This window comes from Vigna unguiculata, chromosome 5, assembly GCF_004118075.2.
Source record: "Vigna unguiculata cultivar IT97K-499-35 chromosome 5, ASM411807v1, whole genome shotgun sequence".
NCBI classification, from domain to species: domain Eukaryota; kingdom Viridiplantae; phylum Streptophyta; class Magnoliopsida; order Fabales; family Fabaceae; genus Vigna; species Vigna unguiculata.
Window position 1 is genome coordinate 4,521,006 of NC_040283.1, and position 13,907 is coordinate 4,534,912.

The 13,907-nt window shown below is 30.0% G+C and overlaps 1 protein-coding gene across 1 annotated transcript; it reads left to right on the plus strand.

Annotated features, from left to right (window-relative positions):
- Positions 1–1,583: 1,583 nt before the first annotated feature.
- On the plus strand, positions 1,584–9,556 carry LOC114185482 (mitochondrial proton/calcium exchanger protein-like). Its single transcript, XM_028073223.1, has 15 exons — positions 1,584–1,720; positions 2,219–2,917; positions 2,991–3,303; positions 3,392–3,538; positions 3,634–3,722; positions 3,841–3,933; positions 5,211–5,337; positions 5,872–5,936; positions 6,012–6,186; positions 6,659–6,850; positions 6,944–6,991; positions 7,696–7,842; positions 7,987–8,069; positions 8,612–8,727; positions 9,241–9,556. Exons 2-15 carry the CDS (start codon positions 2,313–2,315, stop codon positions 9,321–9,323), a joined length of 2,283 nt encoding a protein of 760 aa, XP_027929024.1. The 5' UTR covers positions 1,584–1,720; positions 2,219–2,312; the 3' UTR covers positions 9,324–9,556.
- The last annotated feature ends 4,351 nt before the right edge of the window (positions 9,557–13,907 follow it).

Consider the following 13,907-nt stretch of genomic DNA (forward strand, 5'->3'; position numbering starts at 1 on the left):
ATCAAAACGAAAATATGTCAAAGGTGTAAACAATTCAAATATTATTATAAAATACGTTCGAAACGTACTTAATAAAATTTAGTTAAAAGAACTAAATTTATATAATTTTATTTAAAAAATGACTAAATTGATTGAAAATTTTGAAAAGAGACTAATTTTAAATTTCATTTAACAGAAAAAAAAAAACATATTTAATCCTTATTATAACAATAAACCATGAAAATATTCAATTCCACCAGTTTTTCATATAAATAAATATATACAATAACATGCATATTTAGATAACAACAAAAAAACCTTACATGAAACATTTGTTAATGTTTCCTCTTGAGTGAGAATAATTTTGTTAAGTAGAGATTCATGATGAAACATTCATTACATAAATTCAAAATAATATATCCACTTAAGTGTGTATTCTTTCACTCAGTCAAAAGTATATGTAAATTGCTAATTGGAGTGAAACCTTTGTTTAACTATGTTTGTTTTTGTTAACCATAAATAAAATTTGATCATAAATACTTTGATCAACAAACTGATAAATCACCATGATCCTAAACTAGTAGAAATTTATTTGTTTCCATCAAACCTCACATACAAACACCTACTTCCATGCATTGCAAACAACATCTAAGCAATTGTTAAAAAAAAAACACAAAAGAACTTACTTAAAAAAAAGTTGATCAATAAACAATACTTTTCTTTCTCTTAGCATTTGGGACAATCCTCATATTTGATGTAAAATTAATGCAAAATATTAAAAAGAAGGTAAATAAATTTTAATTTTAATCAATAATAAATTTTATAAAATAAATTTTGAATAATTATTTTTTTTCTATATATATTTTTAGCTTTGTCTAGTAAAATATACATATTTATTCAAACCACTTAAACTAAATTTCTTTAATCCTTGGAAACCGTGTCCTAATCCTGTGATATTATATATATATATATATATATATATATATATATATATATATATATAATTAAAAACGAATACACTGTAAATTTTATATACAGTAGTAGCATTAATAAGTCAGAATTTAGTCATAAAAAATAATAAACCATACCATTAAGAATACAATGTGAATATGGAAAATCGTTTGAAATTAAGAGAGATAATTTTACTATTTTAGAAAAGTTTAACTTTCAATATTCAATAAGAAAATGAAATCAACTAATCCATACACGTCCAGTGTGTTCAAGAACCAGTTTTGCAGAAGTGAGAATGTACTTAACACGATTTATAACACGATTTAATTGTCTCACAATTTACTCGACTAAAATAATTTTTGTTCTTCTAAATTACTATTTACCTCTGAATTTCTTTTCGGAAAAATTAACACATATTGATCCGTTTAAAGTCCAAAATGTTAAATTTATTTTCTTGAAAAGGAGTAAGGATAATGATAAAATAAAACACACTCAGAGTGGAAAGTCAAAACAAAAATGCTGCATCAATGAAAAAATTGGAAACTCCCAGAAAGTTGTTCCTTTCTTCACCCAATCCTTATAGCAATAATTATAATAATAAAAATAAAAATAAAAAATAAAATTATTATTATTATTATATAGCAGTGTTATGATTTCCTTCCATTGTGGAAGACGCTCATTTTCTCTCCGGTTATCGATTGGTCTCTGTTCTAAGCTTCTCTCCAGTTAACGAACACTGGTTATTTCGCCGTGAAAACGCCTCTCTTCCTGCCGTATTTTCAGAACGGCGGTGCGTTTCGTATTCGATTAGCTGAGCTCGATTCAATTCGGATTTCTGCGAAATTCGAGGAGAATGAATATTTCTGTTGTTTTACAGTGGACACTGCGTTTGCGAGTGCTTTAATCGGTTAATTTGAGAGTGATTTGAACTCAAACACAGTTTTCATATGTTTAGCATGTTCTCCGTGTCCTATTAGAAGTTCTAGTATGTATTCATACTATGAAAAATGCTACAATGCGTGGATTTTATTTGCTTGAATTTTTTTAGTAGCGTCGCAATTAGCTTTAATTTTATCATCCTATGACTGCTTTGGAAAGTGCGTGTTTAGATTAGTTCATTTTGTAGAATTAGTTGTTTTTGTTTTTTGTTGTTGTGCTAAACTACTTGAGTTGAGATGGTTTTTGAAGAAAGAAACGCAAAGTATGACCAAACGTGCACTTCTGTTACTATTGATGAATTGCATTATGTGCTGCGATGACTAATTGCAGTTTGATTTGCACTTTACAGGTGAGAAATGTCTTTGTATCATTGACATTGAAATATTGAATTATTAAGCGTTTTGCTTGGGGAAAACTGACATCAGCGCCTGGAATTTGCTGTCATGGCTTCAAGAGTGATTTTGAAGAAGAGAAGGAACCTCTTCTTCAACCCTCTATGTAGTCAACCCGGTCGCATTATTTTTGGATTCTCCAGTGTTGGGCATGCTCAGCCTTTAGAATCTAGTGAGTCAGAAGGTTTGAGTCGGTTTCCCTTCTGTTCATCTGCGACTACAGAAGATGTACAGGAAAACAAATTATTTGCTGTCAACAAATATGATCTAGCAGCTTGTGCAGCTTCAAGATTTGTCTCGCGTAATTCCTTTAGAGGTTCAAGTTTTGGATTTAGATCTGACAAAACAGAGTTAGTTTATCTTTCAAGGTTGGGATGGATATCCCAATGTACGCGCCATATTTCCACCGCTGCAGCTGATCAATCTGGATTGGGTAGCAGTAACAGGGGAAGTGAACAATCAGCTCCTAAACAGAAGAAGGAAGCTTCACCAGAGGAATGTGATGAGGCTGTAGAAGGCTTGAGCACCATAAAGGCAAAAGCCAAGGCTAAACAATTTCAAGAAACACAGAAGAGTGCTGATTCTATTATAAAAAAATTATGGACTAAGATTTTAGGGATTGGTCCAGCTTTCAGAACTATAATGTCAATGAGCAGGTTTACAATTTACCACCTCTTGTTTTTGTGTGTTATAATTTTTGTTAGACTTGTCTGATTTCCCATTAACTAGGGATGACTGGGCAAAGAAGTTTAGCCACTGGTGGGATGAATTTAAATCTACCCTGCAACACTACTGGTTTGGTACGAAACTACTTTGGGCTGATATTAGGATAAGCTCCAGATTAATGTTAAAACTTGCTGGTGGAAAGAATCTTTCTAGAAGGGAGAGACAGCAACTCACAAGGACAACAGCTGATATTTTCAGGCTAGTTCCATTCGCTGTATTTATCATAGTTCCATTTATGGAGTTATTGTTGCCAGTATTCCTTAAATTGTTTCCCAACATGCTACCATCCACTTTCCAGGACAAGATGAAAGAACAGGTGATTATTATTGTACTCATCAAACAATACATGCTTGACTACTGGTGTGCTTTATTATCTCTCAATTTTGGGAAGGCTTAACTTGTAGGAGGCGTTGAAAAGAAGGCTAAATGCAAGAATAGAATATGCCAAGTTTCTTCAAGATACTGTAAAAGAAATGGCAAACGAGATTCAGAATTCACAAAGTGGAGAAATGAAGAAGACAGCTGAAGATCTCGATGAATTTATGAACAAAGTCAGCAGTGCTTTTCACGATATAACTGCTTTATGTTCCCGTATATGTGCAACATTGATATCATTATGTCTGTACTTACTATGTTATTATTGTAGGTTAGAACAGGTGCCCGAGTTTCTAATGATGAAATCTTAGGATTTGCAAAGTTATTTAATGATGAGCTCACCCTGGATAACATTAGCAGGTTGGTCCTTCTACCATTGCTTATGTTCAACAAGCTGTGTTCTCCAGTTATTAGTCTCATACTTTGGGATCCTAATATTTTTATGACAATGCTTTTTGGATGTGAAAATGGAGAACAGGCCTCGCTTGGTAAATATGTGTAAATATATGGGCATCAGCCCATATGGAACTGATGGATACTTGCGTTACATGCTCCGCAAAAGATTACAAGAGTAAGATTAATCATTTATTTATCTTTCCTCTCTGTTTTTCTTATTTATGCATCAGCTCATTGGCTCTTCTCTGCTAACTTTCATTTTGTGATTTATCGTGAAGAAATTCTTTGCACATTGTTGTTTAGGGATTTTTCGTATATTTGTTATGTTTGTTACCAATGTCTGAATGTCTGCCTCCTTATTGACTCCTTTTTCAGTCACAGTGCATAACACAATTGTAGGAAACAGAAGAATACACAAGGTTCTTAAATTATTTTAGTTTCTGAAGGGACTAGTAGTACATTATTTCCTGATGTCGTACCTTTCTTCAGTCATCGTAGAGTATTCGGTTGGAGCTGAATCAACAGGTCTGGCAGAAGTTCAAATGTTAATTTAGTGGGAGAAAGTAGTACATTACACTTATTGAAATTCAAAGAACTTAGATGGCTATGTTCGTTTAGAGTTTGTACAAGTACAGATTTACAATGCAATGTGTGTGTTTTCACTAAAAAGCTCAATAATTAATTTTCTAACTTTAAAATAAAGAAATCCTTAATATCTAAATATAATTGATGTGAGCCAAACAATTTATTTTTAGTGAACCCCCTTTGTGATCTCTCTCCTTTACATGGTAAATTCTAATTTCACAGGAACTCTATTCCCAATTTGATTTTTTTTTTTTTCACTGGTATCCCTTATTTCTTGTTATACACCTTTCTTCTTATAAGGTTTCCTTGGTCTTTCCTTCGTGTTGATGCATGTCTGGCTGTCACACTTGATGACATCTTGTGTGTACTATACTAGTAAGTTGTGGATAGGTGGTTTGTGTGTGAGAGCCAGATAAGGAGGTGATAGGCTGCTTAGGGGACACAGGTCAGTCTAGGTTCAGAGCTTCTCATAAAAGGTGGTCTGTGCAGAATAGGATTTTTTCCCCAGGAAATTAGATGCAAGTCTATATTCCCATTAGGCTCTTTGTATATACGTATTTATGGTAATGAATTAAGGTCAAGTACATGTATAATATAACTAGTACGAGCTCTACCATATGATGTTCAATATGTGCGGACACCATTACTTTAAATAAAATACAAAAGGAAAAAGAATAGGTCACTCCCTTCCACAAATGGAGAAAAGGAAGGGGAAAATGGGAAATTGTGCTTAGCATTGCGCACCATGTTTGAAGATTTATGTGTTTTCAACACTACAGTATTTATTTTACTAAGTTTACTATATTCAGTCAGTAGACTCATTGATGTTTTGAGGGTCAATAAGTCTAAATTGTTTTCCTTTGGCAGGATCAAGAATGATGATAAACTGATTCAACTTGAGGGTGTTGAATCCCTGTCAGAAGCAGAGCTTCGTCAAGCTTGTAGAGATCGAGGATTACTTGGGTTGCTTTCAGTTGAAGAAATGCGACAGCAGGTTAATCATAAATATTTCAGTGCAATTTGGTGTCCTTGAACTGTCGAACTCTGTTAACTTAAAACTTTGATAACTTATCTGAACAAGACACTGGTCTTAGTTCCTATATTCAGAAGTAAACAACAATAACAACCTAGCTTTTTCCCATGTTGATCAAAGATACTATAATATTCTATTATGAATTGTAAATCAGTGACCTCTAAATCCTTTGTAATGGTTTTTCCAACAGTTTTTCTCAGTTCTATCTAGTAATAGCGTTTCCCCCCTCTGATCTACTCTCTACACCTGTCACATATATCTCAAACAATTCTCAAGACTCTGTATCGCTGTTATTGTGTTGGTTGCATAACAAAATAATGTCTTAAAATAATGGTTGTTGGTGTATCTCTTAAATGCAATACGAAAGGCGTTTGCATATATAGTTGGACCTTGAAAGACATTTCTTAATCCTGAACAGAAACCCCCCTTCATATGGTTGTACGGCTGAAACAATTCTCAGTTTTTGGAGATGTAAATTGTTACATTTCTTTGCAGCTTAGGGACTGGCTGGATCTGTCTCTCAACCATTCTGTGCCGTCCTCCCTCTTAATTCTTTCTAGGTATCTTAGTATTTTCTCTGTTTAAATATTATCTTTTTAAGGATTTGCTGGGAAGTTGTTCCATTCTCTCTGTAGGGCATTTTCTGTTTCAGGAAAGGTCAGACCAGAGGAAGCTGTTCAAGCTACACTCTCTTCTTTGCCAGATGAGGTTGTAGATACTGTTGGGGTAACAACGTTGCCATCTGAGGATTCTGTTTCAGAAAGGAAGAGGAAGTTGGAATATCTCGAAATGCAAGAGGAGCTAATCAAGGTGGATTTTGTTACCAGGGATATATATGTTCTGGGAGGGAGCAATGGGACGGTTGATTTAGCATCAATTTTAAAGTAACCATGTTAAAAACTATCTATACGTATAATTTTATGTTAAAAGCGTTGCTTCATTTCACTGTAGTTTTGTGAATAATTAATGGGAGGAACATAAGAATTATGACTAAATAGCTTATTTATGTTACTCAGGTATACAGTGAAGTTTTCTAATAAGAAATGGTAAAGATAAATTTATTGTGAAAATCTAAGTCATCTATAAAAAAATGTATTTGTATGTCGAGTATTTCCTTTTTCATTGCATTTTTTTGAAGCACATTGTAATCAAACGTCTAAGAAAATTTTCAATGATTGTTCTCCAGCGAACCACCATAATAATTATCACTTCTTGAAGTTTCTTGGCTATTGGTATACTTGTTGCTTTAATTTGAGATTGATGGGTGCAAAATATTTAATAGGAGGAGGAAAAGAAAGAGGAGGCAGAGAAGGCCAAAATGGTTGAATCTGTCAGTACTGAAGGGGATTTGGTTATGAAAGAGAGGGCTTCGACAACCAAACAAACACAAGGAGAGGTAAAAACAAAGACATTGGATAAACAGGAGCACCTGTCGGAGCTCAGTCGTGCACTAGCTGTTTTAGCATCCGCATCTGTAAGGACCGGAAGTAAATTATTTTCAATTTCGCCAAACTTTATATGCACTGAAGAATGCTTGGACTCATTCATTTGTCTCCTAAATTTTCAGTCGGTGAGCAGGGAACGAGAAGAATTTTTGAGACTTGTGAGGAAGGAGGTATATAGATTTTAGAATTCATATTATATTGTATATATTTTGTACTGAGTATTATAGCTCCGTGAATACTTTTTGGGCATTCAAAGGAAAGTGAAATTTCAATTTATTTTGGATGTAATTCAATATGTTTCTACATTCACATCATTTAACATTGATTTGTTAAAAAATAATTTGCTAGATAAAATAAATGCATTTTTTTTCAAAAACTTAGAATCGAACATTTGTCCCTAATTTTTCCCAAAAAATCCGTAGTCAAAATTCATTTCTTCTGGTTGCCATTGTTATCATTGTTGTTTGATAAAAGATGTTCGAAAATGCCTTCTCTAGCTTTACAGAGAGGGAGAGGGAGGCTTTTGCTGAATTTTAGTCTCTAATTTGACTGATTCACCTTCTTGTACATTCTTGTATCCGTGTTTGTACGCTTAAAGTGGATTTATGGGCTTATAAGAGGATTAGGATAAGCCAGGCCCACAGTGCGTGGACACTCATTTTCTTAGGACCGGAAAATATTTGTTTTTTTTCTCTAATAATCAGAAAAAGTATTTTCTTTCTTCTTTGCAAATATTCTCAGAGGAAATGGTGAAAATGACATTTTGGTGAAAAAAGGAATTAAAATAGAAAACGTTTCTTAAACCAACTAGCTATTAATCATGTCCAGGTTCTTTTACATACAAAATGAACAATTCTAACCTATCATTGTACAGATGGAGCTTTATGATAGTATGGTAGGGAAAGAAGGTACAGAAGGTGAGCAGGCAGCTATGAAGGCCTATAAAGCTGCAAGGAAGGAAAGTGATGGTGCTATTGAGGCGGCTATTAGTGATAAGGTTTCTTCAGCACTTGTCGATAGGGTAATTCTATGACCTTCTAGTTTCTTTAGATGCCACTTTATAATTGAAAAGCAAAAGAACAAGGCAGACATCTGTAAATCATTAGTTGAATTACATTCTGAAACTGGAAATAGTTAACGACAATGGGAATTTCATGTTTCTTAGGTTGATACTATGCTCCAGACGCTTGAAAAAGAAATAGATGATGTTGATGCTAAAATTGGAGACCGCTGGCGGTTACTAGACAGGTTTTTTCTAGACTTTGAAATTATGGTTAATTGCTTCTATTTTCTTGATGCAAATTACAAAATACCTTATAAAATATTTAAAAATAGTATTTTCTAATTAATGGCAACTAGCCGGACTTAATGGCAGAATTCATAAAGGATACTATGTAGGGGAAGGGGGAACTCCTCGTTGTTATACGGGAGAGCCCATGATACAATAAATTGCTATTATTTTTGTAATAATGACCTCTTCTGAGGAAATTTAAGAACGGACTCATAAATTGCTTTAGAGCAGCAGTAGTTCAGTGACATTGGTTATTTTGGGGTGAAAATTTGCGAAAGCATCTGATCTGAAATCTAATCGTGTATGTTAAAGTTTAAGTATTAAGATGTAGCAATGAAAATCCTTTGTGCCCGCTCCTCCTCCTAGAAACAAATTTGTCCGAAGTATTTAATTCATTTAGAATGCACATGTACATGGATAAAGTTTTTTCCCCTTATAAACCTTTATGACTAATTGTTGGAAATAAATGTGATTTAAATGCTTAGTCATATTCTGGCAGGGATTATGATGGGAAAGTGACACCCGAGGAGGTTGTGTCTGCTGCTATGTATCTGAAGGACACTCTGGGCAAGGAAGGAATTCACGAACTTATCAGCAATCTTTCCAAGGATAGCGGTCTGTTCATGTTTCATTTTTCTTCTTTTTCTTATACTGCCTCTCTAGATATCAGTAATGAATGTCACTCAAGTACTCTCTCCAGTTAATTCAACTAAAATTTATAATATAAAACACAAAACATCAACTAATGCAACTTATACTTTCCTCTTTATCTTCTTTATTTCCTATTATAGCCTATTATCCACAGCTTCATTAGTCAGTTTCTGAAACCGAAACCATCCTGCGACTTCATTGAAAAATTCCTAGACCTTGGGCATGATTGTTTGAAAGTCCATCACATCCGTGATGATTTTTGAACTAGACCTTGGGCACCTTCCAAGTTCCATGCATGTCATAGTTCTCTAAAATTCTTTAGTATTCCATTGTTCAATATTATCTTGATTTCTTATCTATGGTAATTCCTAGAGGGTAATATTGTATATTGTATATTATACATACATTCCAAATTTGAAAATTAGTTCAGCTTCCAGATTGACTGCTACTTTTTATGCATTTTCTTTACCGAAACAGATGGTAAAATATTGGTGGAAGACATTGTCAAATTGGGCTCCAAGAAAGAAGATGCCGAGACAGAAGAAGTAGGAAGGTCGTAGTATTATTTATTGATGTTAAGGTGAAGGTTCTAGACGAGTTCCACATCATTTTATATATATGCAATTGTGTGTATGTTTTCTCTGAAATGTGATAGTAAAAGATCGATAGTTGGTTTTCTGTTGAATAATGCTCTTATCCATGCCCACAAAAATGTATAAGTGGGTACGGGTCTTTACATTCTTATATCCAGCAAGGTTAGAAAATACACAGCACAGAAAAATTAAAATTATTACTAACGAATTGCATACAAGGTAAACAAACTTCATGCAAGAGAAAAATATAAAAAATAATTAAATTTCTTTACAAATTAAAATTAGTTCATGTACAAACTAAAATTGAGAATTTAAAAAATTGTGACAAAATATTTACTCTTTAGTTTATATGTACATTACTTTTAGTTTATGAAAAAAATTATTTATTTTTTGAAGAAGTTTACTCAAACAAAGGGATTTCTATTTTACAAAGGACTGTCATTCAGTATATGATTTTAGAAAAAAGGAACAATTACTGGAAATGCAAGATAAATATACAAAAAAAAAATAGTAAAAAAAGAAGTGATTTGACTTAACATGAAAAAATAATCAAAAATTTATTCTATTTTTAATATTATTAATATTATTCTATTTTTACTATATATACAGAGAAAGAGAGAGAGAGAGAGAGAGAGAGAGAGAGAGAGAGAGAGAGAGAGAGAGAGAGATAGAAAGCATTTTCCTTTACAACTTTTAGTTTGCATGGGTATAACTTATACGGGCTAATGCTTCAATTATGCTGACAATTCCTAATTGCACCCTCCTATACTAACAACAAAAAGATTAAAATATCTTTCATCACTAGATCACCGATGTTGTTGCAGCTGCTTTCATCATCGCTGTTGCTGGAGAGAAAGAAGAAGAAAGTAAGAAAATTGCACAAGAAGAAGAGAGGGAATACGGAAAAAATATCGTTTTGGTAAGTTTTTTTCGGAACGTATTTCATATAAGAATGTTCTAAAAAACTCATTCCAAAATATTTTTATTGTAAGCATTCTGGAAATTTTGTTCCAAAAAGCTTGTTTCGGGATGTGTTTCATGCAATTCAAAATTTCTATTTCAAAGTCTTTTTTGAAATGCTTGTTCCGAAAAGTTTTCAAAATATTAATATGAAAAGTCATTTTAAAAAGTTCACGGGTGTGAAAAAAATTGTTATTGGGGCAGGAAGTAAAAGTCCCTTCTAAGGTTTAACTTTTGTGCAGGCTACTTCTTCCTGCACCTCTATAATTTTATCTTGCAACCCATATATTTTAAAATTATAATTTTGTTTTGGTTTAATTAATGTTTTGGTTCTCTAATTTATTGGTTTTATTCATTTTGATCTGTTTATTATTTTTTGGTTAAATTTGATCCTCTAATTATTTAAAAAAGTTTAACTTGGGTCATGTTGTTAAGGTAATGTTAACACCGTCTCCGCATATGTGTCATTTTTGTGAAATTTTTATTTATTTTTATTTAATAAACTCTCATATGTCACATCATGATTGTGTCATGTATCAACTTGATAAATTTTAATTTTTTATTTTTATATTTAAATATTTTTTTTTTAAAAGTGTCACGTGACAACTCATAATCCCCATTACGGTTTTCAATTTAGTCCTTCTATTTATAATTTTGATTCAATTTAGTTCTCAAATTTTTAAAAATAATTCAAAGTTGTTCTCTCTAATTTGATACCAAATTAATAACTAAACTTAATTATAATTTATATATACATGTTAAAATAATTTTTAATATATTTATAGATGAAATTACTCCACCTAATTATTCAAATTATTATTCTTTTTACATATGAAAAATATTTCAAGTGTACAAAATTACAAGTGAAAAAATGTAAGAAATAAAATTACATGAGTATTTAGGGAGTGATTTGATGTATAAATGATAAAAAATTATTTTAACATAAATATATAAATTGTAATTAAACTTAAATATTAATTTGGTTTCAAATTGAAGAGAACAAGATTGAATCATTTTAAAAAATTGGTAAACTAAATTGAATCAAAATTGTAAATAAAGGGACTAAATTAAAAACAACTCACATTAACTTGACATGTTGCACAATAATGACATGCCATGTGGCAGTTTTTTTTTAAATACAAAAATTTATCAAATTGACACATGTCACAATATGTTGTTTACGAACACGGTCTTAACGTCAACTTAAGGACAACGACCAAATTAAATTTTTTGAAGAAATAAAAAACCAAATTGAACAAAAAAATAATAAGGAAATTAAAATGAACCAAACTAACAAATTAGGGACTAAGACATTAATTAAGTCTTTTATTTTCTTTTCATTTTAAGTTTTGGATGCCGAAAATGTTTTGGCATATAAAATATAAAAAAAATATATTCTGATTATATATTTCGAAATTTGTATATATTCCCGAATATAATTTCTATATTCTGGATTTTTCATTCCATACTACAAAAATAAAAAATGCATTATGTGTGATGTAAAATGCATTCTCTTAATGTAGAGATGGAATGTCACGTCAGTATAAGAAGGAAGAAGGAGAAAGGGAAGCATAGTGCAGAAAAAAAGTGGCCTTCTGTGCATGCGCCTCGTTTGAAAAAATAAAAACAAGGAAGAAATATGTTTCATTATAATCCCTCATTTTCAACACTATTTAAAATACTAAAAACAACGACAAGTCCCTACGCACTAAATTTCATAAAATTAAATTATTTACTCAAAATTATATTTGAGGGGCGAATAATTTCTTTACAAATTTGATACTCTTTTTTTAAAAAATTGGAGAAGATATTAGCATCGTTTTACATAAATGTAAAATATGTATAATTTTTAAATGTAAATAGTAAAATTGACATAATTAAAAGTTTACTTGTAAAAGTGGTAAAAAGTGTGTCGTAAAATATGCAGTTTAAAGTATATATATATAAGAGCGGATGTTTATTGGTGCAGGGGCATGCCCCCAAAATTTTAATTTTTTTTTAATTATATACATATATATATATATATATATATACATATATATATATATATATATATTTATATATATATATATATATAATATTAATTTTTTATTAAATTTTTAAAATTATAGGTAATATATTTTAAAAATTGATGAAAATTAAATTATGTATTTTTTATTTTTTTTATAAAGCATAATATTTAATGTTAATAGATAATAAAGGATAAAAATATTTAGACTTAATTTTTCATTTGGTTCCTGTTTTTGTCAAAAAATTGATACTAAGATTATTAATCACATCAATGAATGGTGTATATTAATTAGTGTATTTTTTATTTCTTTTATAAAACACAATATTTAATGTTAATAGATAATAAAGAATAAAAATATTTAGGCTTGATTTTTCTTTTGGTTCTTATTTTTGTTAAAAAATTGACATTAGGATTATATTAATCACATCAACGAAACAAATCATTCATATTAAGAGTTTCAATTTTAATGAAAGAATCATCTACCTGTTTCAAGAAATTTAAATAAAAAACCAAATTGCATTAGTTTTTCAAAAATTTGGGACCAAATTGCATTAATTTTTCAAAAATTTTGGACCAAATTGAGACTAAAAAATTGGAGGACCAATTTAATATTTTTAAACGGAAACATAAATCAAAAGAGTACTTAATTAAATATTTATTAACATAATTTTTATTTTCCTTCTTATTTTCTTTTTAGTTTTTTCACAAATTGTAATAATCTCTCATCTCATATATATTTTTTTTGTATTTTAAGAAATAAAAGTTAGACACAAAATTATTTATGCTTTCATTTCTCATTTATCCTCTTTCTATCTTGTCTCTTGTCTCACTTGATAATGAAAACATTATTTTTTATCTCATTAGCTTTTGTTTATTCATTTTTTATGAATGTAGAAAAAAATGTATCGTGTATTTTTTCATAATTGATTTCTAATTGTGAATTAACTATAATATATTTTTCTTTTAATAATTTTGTCCCTCAAATTTTTATTAAATTATGATAAATTATTTTTTAATATTATGTACAAAAAAATATGTTGATAAAGAATAAAAGAATAAATTCATTATTAAAAAGTGATAAAAAAAAGAAAATTATTGATGAAAATAAGATAGATTCACATATTTTGAAATATTATAATCAAATTGTTTAGTAGATAAGACATTTTTTTAAAGCATTATACTAATAATGAAATATAATGATATCAAAATTATATTACTTTGACTCCTCCAACATTTTTAGTCAAGATCCGCCAATAATATATATATATATATATATATATATATATATATATATATATATATATATATATATATATTATCATTCTCATAATATTCATATTATCACATGATTATTAATTTGAAAAATAATCAATAAAATATAAATGTTTGTAATTTTGAATTTTAGATGACAAAATTAACGAAATTCAAAGTTTAGAGAAAAAATCACACATATAAAATTTTAGTAGTAAAATAAACAGTTAAACCTATTTTAAAAGATAAAAAAATAGAAGAAGTAAATTTATGCATAAACATTTATTATTATATTATTTTTATTATTTTATTTGCGTACTGTCAATATC